This window comes from Chrysemys picta, chromosome 6 (assembly GCF_011386835.1).
Source record: "Chrysemys picta bellii isolate R12L10 chromosome 6, ASM1138683v2, whole genome shotgun sequence".
In the NCBI taxonomy this organism is placed as follows: domain Eukaryota; kingdom Metazoa; phylum Chordata; order Testudines; family Emydidae; genus Chrysemys; species Chrysemys picta.
In genome coordinates, this window is record NC_088796.1 from 29677039 (window position 1) to 29689666 (window position 12628).

General features: G+C 37.6%; 1 protein-coding gene across 6 annotated transcripts in view; it reads left to right on the plus strand.

Annotated features, from left to right (window-relative positions):
• ZNF131 (zinc finger protein 131) overlaps nucleotides 1–12628 on the plus strand; it is a 31382-nt gene that overhangs the window by 3985 nt on the left and 14769 nt on the right. Inside the window, exons 2-8 of one of the 6 annotated variants that reach the window (XM_005282206.5) lie at nucleotides 258–421; nucleotides 2617–2785; nucleotides 3174–3312; nucleotides 4830–4931; nucleotides 5514–5658; nucleotides 8997–9360; nucleotides 9463–9685. In XM_005282206.5, the coding sequence (XP_005282263.1) occupies nucleotides 2780–2785; nucleotides 3174–3312; nucleotides 4830–4931; nucleotides 5514–5658; nucleotides 8997–9360; nucleotides 9463–9685 (979 nt within the window). In that variant the 5' untranslated portion in view covers nucleotides 258–421; nucleotides 2617–2779. Of the gene's footprint in view, nucleotides 1–257; nucleotides 422–2616; nucleotides 2786–3173; nucleotides 3313–4829; nucleotides 4932–5513; nucleotides 5659–8996; nucleotides 9686–12628 lie in introns of all 6 variants that reach the window. The other 5 variants (XM_065598888.1, XM_005282203.4, XM_065598889.1 and 2 more) reach the window with 5 other exon arrangements.

The following is a 12628-nucleotide window of genomic DNA, read 5'->3' on the forward strand; positions in this document are numbered from 1 at the left end:
GATGAAGGTCATTATTATTAGTTTATCTATCTGCTGTGTTTTTGAGTTTACCTGTGAGACACACAATGATTTATGAAAGCCACAACAGACACATTGTTAATGAGGATTAGGAATAATGCAAGTTCTTTTCCAAAATAATTTCAAAGCATTGTATTACTTTATGATAAATTATCACTTGCTATCAAATGCATTTCAACCTATGGAAATAAATCCTTCATAAGGTGTGAGTGTGATCACCTGGCTTATGTAATTCACAGGAATTGGGGTACTCCTGACAACTCTGAGAACTAGTAATGGAAGCATGGAGCTAACTTGTCAGACTGATTCTTAACCGTTGAGGCTTGTACTATTACTCCATGGATGAGGAAAATGCAGCAATGAGGAAAAGATACAAAAAGTTTGGAAAAAGCAATTTCTGGAGGTTAAACTGCTTTTGAATATTTGGAAGTTATAAGAGCTGGGACTTGGGGTTTTTTCCTGTGGTTTTACATTAGCAGAATCCTAGTGGAATTTTACCTGTAATTCCAAGTTGCCTGTCTATTTATTATGTATCTTAGTTTCTACTTCTTATAGTAGACCTAGTGATAGCAAACAGAAATAGATTTCTTTAAGCAAACATTTTTATTTTTTCTGTTTGATGAGTTGGACATATTCTAAATAGGGCGTTTTCCTAAAAAAAAAAAAAAAAAACACACACCCCAAGGAGGGATCTGTTCTATGGAGAAATAGGATAGCAACAGCTTTCCACCAACTGGCATCTGCAAAGCCTAATCCTCTGCCTAGAGACAAAATGTCTCCTTGTCATAACAATAGAGTTTTGTCCTCAGGCTTCCACTCCACCTTTTTATTTCCATCCCACTCCACTCCAAGACACAAGCATGTTAAATACTTCCTCACCTCCAGCAGCCATGTATGAGGTCTTGTCTATACTTGAAATGCTACAGCACTTCAGTGTAGACGCTACCTATGCCAATGAGAGGGGTTCTCCTGTTGCAATAGGTCTCAAACTGGGGGTCATGACCCCTCAGGGGGTCACGGGGTTATTACATAGGGGATCGCAAGCTGTCAGCCCTCAACCCCTCAGTTATAATAGTGCTAAATATTTTTTTTTTTTTTTTCAGTATTTTTGATTTATAAGGGGGGTCACACTCAGGCTTGCTGTGTGAAAGGGCTCACCAATACAAAAGTTTGAGAACCACTGCAACAGGTAATCTACCTCACTGAGAAGCATTAGCTAGGTCAATGGAAAAAAATTTCTGTTGATCTAGTGCTGTCTACAAGGAGGCTTAGGTTGGCTTAACTATGTAACTTGGGTATAAATTTGTCACACCCCTAAGTGATGTAGCTGAGCTAACCTTCCTTCTTAGTGTAGATCAGGCCTGAGAGTTAGCAAGCTTGGTAATGTCAGATGGATAGTAATGGGTAGGCTCAAGGGATCGCCTCATATTCAAAGGAGGAGGCCCTCTGATTCTAGTTGAGGAAAACCAGGCATTTAGAAGAAAGTTCTTCACAATTAATCTAATCTTTCATGGAACTCTGTGGATCTCCACTTTGTGCACCCACACCATATGCTTCTGTTACTGCAGCCACCATGATACATTAAACTAGAGATGCATTGCCAGCTCCAGTAAGATACTCTCTCTTCTGTTGTTCTCCCACATGCTATTCCCCCACGTACTTAGCACCTAAGTACAGATTAATCACTAACTATAGATATGAAATGTCATGAAGGAAACATCTTTGATGTGACTATTGCCTGGCACCCTATCCCCAAGCAGGAGAAAAGGTACAAAGACTCCATAAAGACACATTCAAACTTGGTATCTTTATCTTCTGTCTGGAACCAATTGTTCTTTGAGCTGAATTAAATTAACTCAAAAGACATTAAGTTCCTGCATTGGTTCAGATTTGCTTCTGAAGAAAGTTTGGGGCTGCAGCAGAGGGCTTTCCTTTCAACACCCTTCAGTAGTGGGAGTCTTCTTGGGAACTCGTTTTGTACAGTTTCACAACATCCTAGGTTAGGTGCAGAGGCTTATTCCAAATTTCTTTGCTGCTGTACCCCACAGAATATTTCTGCTTAAATAGAGCCTTAAAGGACTTAAGAAGGAGATTCTCCTCTCCGATTCACCTGGTTGAATTGAGCAGAATGATTTTATACTTCTAACATATGAAGAGCTCCCATGGGCCTCTGTGTGAGAGCCACACCTGTAGGGAGAATAAAACATCATAGATGGGTACTGCCATGCAGATCTGAAAGAATTTTGCCTAAAGTTATTTGATTGAAATGCTTGCAGTTGTAATTATCTGGAGTGTCTCTCCAAAGGTATTAACACATACCCAGCAGATTAACATCCATTGTCCATGTTTTAGGGTAGATTTTCATGATCTTTTCTGGTTGGTGACCCCTTAAAGTCAAAACCTTTCACAGCCCTCTTCCACTTACTATAAAAGTATCAGATAAGCCTGTATGACTTATTTGTGTGTATATTTTGAGAGGCTGACAGAGAATAGTAGATCCTGAACGGTAGGGTTGTGCGGGAAGTGAGGGAGTGAGATTTTCTTTGCTTTAGATAGTAACCAAATTTTCAATCCTTTGCAACTCCCCTGAACTCGTAGGTGAAGAAACATTTCCTTAGTGGATACCTACTTCCTTCATTCCTCTACCTTCTTTAAACATCTTCTCTTCACTGAATAGAAAATTAACTTAATCTGTGAGAGTATTGAAGAGCCATCCTCCATCAAATGGATTAGCAGAGTTCCTCAAAGTAACCGTATCAAGATGCTGGTAATTAGCTTGCCAAATTTTTGTTGAAATTCCAATAATCAGTTATGTTTCTGCCCCTTCTGATTGCTTTGAGGGAGGCAGATTTCTTTCCAATTTATAGAATGAAGAAGTAAACTTGCAAAAGTTTTAGTTTCTAATGTCTATAATAAAGCCATGTTTCTTTTTTGTTTACCGTAGTACCTCCTATCTGCTAGCTACATTGAGATATACCTATTGTTGATCTAATTTGGTAGTTATTAACAATCACATTACTCTATTTCATGGCCCTTTTTTAAACACTGAATTTAATTAAAGCATTATGCTAATTAGTTCATGTTTGTATGACACATTGAAGATGTAAAACATTGAGTACCGCAGTATTCTTAACTTCATTAATAATCTTTTGTAGAATGGTCAATTCACTATGGAAGCCGAAGAAACGATGGAATGCATTCAAGAATTCCCAGAACATTATAAAGTTATTTTGGATAGACTGAATGAACAGCGTGAGCAGGATCAGTTTACGGATATCACTCTGATTGTAGATGGTACGTACTATCATACCAAATCTTCTGATACACAGATGCTTTGGAATTCTTCATTTTGATTGACATAGATCAGACAATTGAAAATAAAGCATCAATGTATTTTATTCTCAACCTGGGCAGAACACAAATTATAATGTCTTCCAGTTTTATATAGCAGTACTACAAATTGCAAGTAGACTTTCATCCTGAATGATGTAGCAGATGGAACCTTTCCCTAATTTTCAGATGTTATGCTGAAATAATCAGCAGCATTGAATAATAGTGGTGTTTGTTTACTAGTGTTCATAGCAAAACAGAAATTCAGAATTAATTTCTTAATGCTTTGTCTAAACCAGCCTAGGCGGGAAGACTTACGCCCACCATCAGCAGATGTAGATAGAAGGGGGGAAATAGCAAAACTCTTGTAACCTCATTTCCCTTCTTCAAAAGGACAGTCTGGTTGAACTCAGTTCTTTTCCTGTCCCTACCAGGTGGAGATAATTCTCTGTTACCAAAGAACTAAGAACTTTGTTTTGTTTTTCTACCATCTTTCTTTTGGTGAATTCCCTGCCTATAATCCAGTCCTTTTCTATCAGGATTAGTGCTTTACAGTGAAGTGTTCAGTTTAGGGTTTTTTTCCTTTTTCACTCACCTGAGCACTCTGAAGGGAGGAGACCGCCTAGCTTTGGTGTGTTTGGCCTCTTAATTAGCAAGCAAAAATGGTCCCACATGTAAACAGTCCTTTGGTTTTGATATATCCTAATACTCATCATTCATACCTACATATTCTGGTCATTGGAACCTTCTCTTTGTTACATGGAAGAAGTTGGAGCGCCGACTTTGGGTGAACAGACCCTTCTACCCTTAGGACTAATGGAAATTAAGTGTGACTGATGTCTTATGAACCACTCTTATTAATCTGAGTAAATAGAGCTTCTTTTCCAAACAAGGGGTTGGGTATACACCTCTACCTCGATATAACGCTGTCCTTGGGAGCCAAAAAATCTTACTGCGTTATAAGTGAAACTGCATTATATCGAAATTGGTTTGATCCTCCAGAGTGTGCAGCCCCACCCCCCGGCGCGCTGCTTTACCGCATTGTATCTGAATTCGTGTTATATCGGGTCGCGTTATATTGGAGTAGAGGTGTATATTGATAGAAACTATTTTGGAATAATTGTCCTGTTTTTTTAATTGTGTTTTATTAATTATTTCCAAATAGTTGTTAAAGATTCTGTTATGGAGGGGGTTGTGTTTACGTTTGTTGGGACTTTCATACCCTAGAACTGGAGGACTCTTGCATAACTCAGCCTGAGGGGAAGCAATTAAACATGCTGAAAGCTATATGGGTCAGTGAAGGCCCAGGAAAATGTCTGCAGTAACATACCATGCAACAAAGGGCATGCTCAGATTGCATTCTGCTACAATGTCTTCACATTCTGAATTCTGCAGCTTTCTTTATTCTGAACCCATTAGCATCTAGCATGAATGCGTGTATGTTGACTCAAAACATTTGATTTTTATCCATTTCCTTTTAGGTCACCATTTCAAAGCTCATAAGGCTGTCCTTGCTGCCTGCAGCCAGTTCTTCTACAAATTCTTCCAAGATTTCACTCAGGAGCCTTTGGTAGAGATAGAAGGTAACCTGTTGATATGACTTGTATGACCAAAATACTTATAGTTCTGTAATGTTAGTGCTACAGATTAATATGCAGGCTTTAGTGGTACTAACCACCTTGTCAAGACTTAGCTCAGTGGTGGTTGTGAGGTAGCTAATGCCACCAGAAGGCAGTTTCTTTCAAAGATAACATCTGAAGGAACAATTTTGAGGAGAGGCTTTTTTCAGTGGCAATAGACACACAATGGAGACTGCTGACTCTCTAAACTTCAGTACTAGCCACTTTAGCAGAAGGGGACTAGCAACCTTTCCAGTGATGAAGATAATGATCTGTTTTACATTATGGGACCTATAGTTCTACTATTAAACATGGCACAAACCTGAAGAAGCTGCATCAGACTCCATTGCATGCAGCTGTAGACTTTCTGAAGCCTATGAGAATATCTCATGAAGGTGATCTGCAAAATGCAATAAGCAGGACATTGTGAACTAAAATTTAGATGGTGAAAGATTTGTTAGCAAAATTTACTTCTTATACATGTGAAATGTAACAACTAAAATCTGAAGAATTGCAAAAAACCAATGTATATTTACTTCTAAACAGGTGTAAGTAACATGGCATTTCGACACTTAATTGAGTTCACCTACACAGCAAAATTAATGGTCCAAGGTGAAGAAGAAGCAAATGATGTTTGGAAAGCAGCTGAGTATCTACAGATGTTAGAAGCTATTAAAGCACTTGAAATCAGGTAAGCATGTCATTTTTTCCATTCATATTCTAGAAACATGGAATACAATATCTGAGGAAGATTCTTGGCAGGATTGGTTGCCAATATTGTACAGCGCTGTTTCTTCTCCTCCTGGAACCTGAGTAGTAGCTGTAGAGTCCTCATCCATCTCTTCTTCCCAAAGTCTGTAGCCTCCTCCTGTGAAGGTGTGATGGAAACCATAAAGGGTAAAACTGAGCCTCAAACTCTGTGAGCTGGAACTTGGGGACATGGCTCGCAAAGCCTGAGAAGGTATGAGAAAAACAGAGTACAATCCTTGGGTGCCCTTCCCTTCTCACTGCTCTCCGGAGGACCTTCTCTGCCTTCCCATTCTTGGAGTTCTGCTGTAATCTTCCCTTTGGCTATAAGCACTGTTTCTCTCTCTATGAGAAGGAAGCCCATAACAGCCACCCCTACTTCCCATTCTGGAGTTCACACAGGAGTTTCTGCAAGCTTGAGGAACATGAGGGGAAGCTGCTGTTTCCTTCCTATCCCACCACAAGGGTCTTTTCCACACCAGATAACATGTTCATTAACATTCAGCATAGTGGAGAGCAGACATAGGCCTATAATTCCTGCAATAGTAATATTTACACATCCTGTATTTTAAAAAAAAGTTGAAGTTAAATAAAGCTTGGTCACACTGCAGACTAGAAGCAGGGTTTTCAACATCAATATTTATTTTAAAATATTTGCCCTATGCTTAAACTTTGCTGCCAATAAATATAGGGAAGAAGTATGGTCTTGTGGTAATCGCTGGGATTGGAATCAAGACTGCACAACTTCACTCTTGGATTGAAAAGACACTATCAGGATAAAAATGCATATTAAAAGACAAAAAAGTTACTTATATTGTAAATAGCTGCTGAGATTATTCACACTGAAAATAGTATAAAGCTAATATTACTACAGTAGAACCTCAGAGTTACGAACACCAGAGTTATGAACTGACCAGTCAACCACACACCTCATTTGGAACTGGAAGTATGCAATCAGGCAGCAGCAGAGTCCAAAAAAAAATCAAATGCAGTACTGTGTTAAGCATAAACTACTAAAGAAATAAAGGGAAAGTAGCATTTTTGTTCTTTATAGTAAAGTTTCAAAGCTGTATTAAGTCAGTGTTCAGTTGTAAACTTTTGAAAGAATCACCAGAACGTTTTGTTCAGTTACAAATGTTTCAGAGTTATGAACAACCTCCATTCCCGAAATGTTTGTCACTCTGAGGTTTTACTGTATTTATAGTTCCTTTACTTATTACAATTCTCTCAGCTTGGAAAATAGAGAGAGTATAGTAGAGTTTTATTTAGGGCCAGTTTCAGGATCTAAGGCAATAATGTAATGTTACAATAATTTGGGTTGCTAAAGTTGCAAGGAAATAACTATTTGCTTTTAAAAAACAAAAAACTTGTTTAATAGTTTTAGGAATATCTTAATTAATCTTGGATTTAGTTTCTTCAAAAATAATTTTTTTACAACGTTTTGGAGCTAAATTTAACTGGACAGTGTCCATTTAATTTCACTGTTTACCCATCTTTAAACAAGGTGTTGAGGCAAAAATAATATTTTATAATGTTACTAAAGCGGGGCTGAATTTTTCAGATGAAACTTTTTTCACTGAAAAATATAGATAATGGGTTGATAAAAGCATTTTGAAAATTCATATACATTTTGGCAAATTGTTCCAGCTAAAATAAAAAAAAAAAATTGGAAATGTTGAAACAAACCATTTCAACATCAAAAAGGAACATTTTGATTTTTCAGACTACATTCACAAGGGGATATGGACCCATTGATGAAGGTGACATTGTCCTCCTTATGCCATATATTCATTGGAGCAGGGATGGAATATGGATATTCCCCCCCCCTCCTCCCAGGTGAGTGCCCTAACCACAGGCCACCACCATCACCTCCTCCTCTGTTTGTTTTTTGAATTCCTTTGCTTTTTATTAAAAGGCCCAGACAAAATGTTTCCGACTTCCAATTCACTGAACATTCTGGAAACCTGAACTGATTTTTTTTTTTCTGAATTTTCAGAATGGCCAAAAACCCATTATTCGCACAACTCTAATGTTACTATGAGCTAAACTCTTTTGGCTTTAATGGGAGGGGAGTGTGGAGAGGGGATGCATAGTGAGTTCCTTACCTCACAGATCTGCTAGAACCTGCATTTATTGAGCTTCAAGTCATACTAAAAAGCTCCTGTTTTATCAGGCATTTCTAAGATATTGTTTTCAATTTTATATGGATTTTATTAGTTAAATGCTATATCAAATAAAACAAAGTACATTTAGATTCTCAAATGAAATGTGCTATGTAAATGCATCACATTATGGTTTAAGCCCTCATTAACATTTTATATAAAGGGGGAAGGGATAGATTGGCCTTCGCTCTTCACTACTCTGTAAGAGATCTGGATGCTCTTGCTTATCCTGGCTTCGTACTTGCAGGCTGGGCTGACAGGAATTAGGATTGTGGTAAGGAAGTATCACTGTAACGCTCCACCGTGCCAGCACTTACCCCTATGTTATCATTCTGTGGACTTGGAACCAGGACATAACCCGTCTCCTCCCTCCGCAACCAAAATAGTTGAATTGGTATACAACTGAGTGTGGACCAGTCCTAGACACCACATAAATCCCATCCAGTTCCTATTTTGAGAACTAAAGTCCTCGAGCTGGCCCTTTGCATAGGGGTGAATTTCATATTTAGTGCTGGGAGGCTTTGGTGCGCCGGTATAGTATGATGGATTTTGTGCTGCAGGTCTTGCAAACCAAATCTCACCACCACCATCTCCTGCTGGGTCCTTTTGGCTTCTCCACTTGTATTCATCTACAGCAGCCTGACGTTCCTGGGATCCAACACCTTTGCTCAGGGCCCTGGACTGAGGGGGGGTAGTTTTCACAGACATCTTACCAGTTGCAGTGTTTTCTTCTCCTTTGAGACCGAATGCATAAAATATGTGCACAACAGTAGTTCTCTTTAAAAGATGACTTATTAAAATAGAGAAAAAAGTGGAATTATACTGTTTACTCAATATCTCTAGATTTACACTTCACATAACCTAAACTAGATAAGGCATTCTCAGGTACAGAGGTGATGGACAATCTTAATGGTTCAGCAGTAAAGACTAAGGATTAGTGCATTTCTGAATCTACAATGTAACCATCTGCATGGTGTTTCAGAACATGCATTCTCTTCAAACACTTTATTACTGATTTATTACATACTTTGAATAATCTCGTGTAATTTCAGTGTATTGCAGGAATTATTACGTAGGTGGTTTTGGATCCTTATTATGTTATATTACACACACTTTACAGGAACAAAGAAAATTCGGCACCACTAGAATCAAATACAACACAAGGTAAAAATAAAACCAAAAAGAGGAAGATAGCCGAAACCTCCAATGTCATCACAGAAACATTGCCATCTGCAGAATCAGAGCCTGTTGAAATTGAGGTGGAGATTGCTGAAGGGACAATTGAAGTGGAAGATGATAGCATTGAAACCCTGGAAGAAGTAGCTTCTGCAGAACAGTCTATAAAGTATATACAGACTACGGGTACGTCAGACGAGTCTGCTTTGGCTCTTTTGGCAGATATCACCAGCAAGTACCGTCAGGGGGAAAGAAAATGCCAGATCCAAGAAGAAGGTGACAATGCAACTGATCCTACATGCAAACAGGTAGAAGGTATTGAAATTGTGGAACTTCAGCTGTCACACATGAACAATTTATTCCACTGTGAGAAATGTAACCGTTCGTTTAAATTGTTTTACCATTTCAAGGAACACATGAAAACACACTCCACTGAGAGTTACAAATGTGACATATGCAATAAAAGGTACCTACGAGAGAGTGCATTGAAACAGCACCTCACCTGTTACCACCTTGACGAAGGTGGAGCCAGCAAGAAGCAAAGACCTGGCAAAAAAATACACGTATGCCAGTACTGTGATAAACAGTTTGACCACTTTGGACATTTTAAAGAGCACCTTCGGAAACACACAGGTAACATTTCTGTATTTCTGGTATACATCTATTCCTTTGGTTTTGTGTTTTCCTGTTTTGTGGGACTGGGGGGAATAAGAGGGGAGTGTGTGCAAGATTTGTTACAAATATTATTTTTCTAATGCTGTATAGAATCGTGAGACTGAAGAATGCTAGAAATGCTGGGCTTCCACGAATGACAAAATGTAAACAATCTATTTACATAGCAGTGAAGGTAGATCTTAATGAATGCAACTTACTTAAAATATTGACTCACAAATTTCACTTAGCCACCTACTGAAAAATAAGCTTCCTAAAGAAATAAATGTGCTTTTAAATTTAGTATATTGTATTTGTTTCAAAAAAACAACATGCAAAGAGTGACACTCCTCTGAAAAACAAGTATCCAATTCAGGAATAAACTTGTGGAAACAAATTAACTTCCAGTTCATCAAAAAAAGTGATATTCAGTAGAAAATTCATTTGAAAAAAATAAGTCCACTAAGCAAACCTACCACACTGTATCAGAAACCAGCAGAAAATTCTTAAACCAATGCCTATTAATATAGTAGTTTGGGTAAGCAAGTTATGCAAATATAGACAACATACAGTAGAAAATTAACTCTTTTGACACTTGGTATGTGATTACTTAATCCAGTGGAGTTACACTGATTAAAAAAAGCCCTGTGTAACTGAGATCAGAATGTTGCTTTTAGACTACAGTGGGTCATTACATTAAAGGTAACTTTTACCTTTTAAATTACTGCTTCATTTTTCCCTTCCTTATACAGAGATTAAGTGCCTCTACCATGCTCCCTGTGGTCCTGCTGTTAAAAGAGTTACATTTTTATTACTTTACCATATTTGCAGTATTGAGTACCATACAAATAATTTATTAGCTCTGAGAACGTGTGACAATTTGCATGGGCCCTGGTCCTTCAAACACTTGAGCATATTTGTAACTTTACCGAAATGAGTAGTCCAGTAACACGTTAGTGGGTAGATGTGGGGTAGCAGAACAGGTCTTCCAAAGCTACTATTCTAGGTTCTGACCTAGAACTTCTTTGCACCCTTATGCGAGATTCCTGGCCAATGGAGTAGTGGCTGCACTCCTGTCTACTTACAACTAATGTAGAAAGGGTTTGAAAAAACCTCTTCCATGTCCAAGCAGTATAGAGAGGGCTTCCATTGCACACAACTCCATCTACACCCTTTTTGCCACCACCCAATGCTGAGCAGAGACATCAGTGGGCTTGTGTAGGCCCTCTGTAGTGTGGTAGATTTCATCCATTATGACCAAGCTATGTATAAACTGATTATAGGTTTCTCTTGGAAAATGTTCATGACCGCTTTAAGGACAATATTTGGTCAAAAAGAACAGTAGTACTTGTGGCACCTTAGAGACTAACAAATTTATTTGAGCATAAGCTTTCGTGGGCTGAAGCTTATGCTCAAATAAATTTGTTAGTCTCTAAGGTGCCACAAGTACTCCTGTTCTTTTTGCGGATATAGACTAACACGCCTGCTACTCTGAAACCTGTCAATATTTGGTCAGATTGCCAAAGTAGCTGGTATGTCGTTACACCTACTTTGGTGTTCTAACAAAAGGGCTTAGTTTAATGCCATTATACAGCAAGTATGTAGAAGGCATTTCCCATTTATTAATTACTGACATATCTTTCTGAATTTTCACATTAACGAAATAATTATTAGAAGGAAAGCAAAGTTGGAATGTAAAAAAGAGGCAAACAAAGTAAAAGTAGTTAAACCCTTATGTACATTGTGCTCAGCTGGATAGTAGCACTCCACTATTGTCCATTGAGATCTGTGAAAAGACTCTAGTTGATTTCAATCATCTTTGAATCAGGCCTAATATTTGGAGAGTACAGTGTGGCACATAGTATAAAAACTGACCTTGAAGCAGAAGATGTAATTTTCTCCCCAAGGTATTTAACACTAATAATGTCGTACATTAACAATGACAAGATAAAAGCATATATAATGAAGTGACAAATTGACTTCAGTTGCTACAAATTAACAAATTTCCAATTAGTACTAATAACTGCATACAACTTAATTGTGGAAAAAGCTTTTCCTTCCTAGCTGAAGTTATAAGGCCAGCCATCAGCTGTCTTTGTCATAAGCTTCTAGAATGTGCTCTATGTATCTCTAAACCTAAACTGTTTTTGTTTAGATTAATCCTGTAAAGTACTAACTTCCAAAATTGTCATGGTAACTTATCAGACCAGGAAAAAGAATCCACTCACTCATCTCCTCTTTTATCATGATTTCTGATAAAGCGAAAATAATGAAATTTCAATTGCCCATCATAAATTGCAATGGAATAGGTTTTTACTGAGCTAAATTAAAGCAATGTATGTATGTATAGTAGGACTAATTTGGTATGAATCAGAATAAGAACAGTAGTTATTTGTTTTGTAACTAAGAGCAGTTAACTCATTATATTTGCCTAAGCATGATCTTGTTGCAAAACATGGGGGTCAGTTGACAAAAAGAGGGACTGAACACCTACAACTCCCACTGCCTTTACTGGGAATTATGGATGCTCAGTGTCTCTCAGCATTGGGGTCTTCCTGAATTTTTAACTAAATAAAATTGATGGGCGTCTCTAAATCAGTTTATCACTTGATTAATAAATGAGAGTTAAATAGTCAGATGCACTGTAACTAGGATTGAAAGAACTTTTTGGAGGCTTTTTTAATTATTTTTTTTAGGATTTAGACTATTTGAAACAACTAAAAGATTTTTTTAAATGAGCCTATATTTATGTACAATAGCCTTCTAAAAGATTTTTATATAAAAAAACTCCATAATTTCTAATGTTAATAATTGGGTAGGGCAAAAAATATAATGCTCAAAATTGGGGAGGAAAGACAGGTAATGCACAAAAGTAGGAAATGAGATTCAGAGAAGCTTTATAATCATGGTGAAAATATTAAAGGC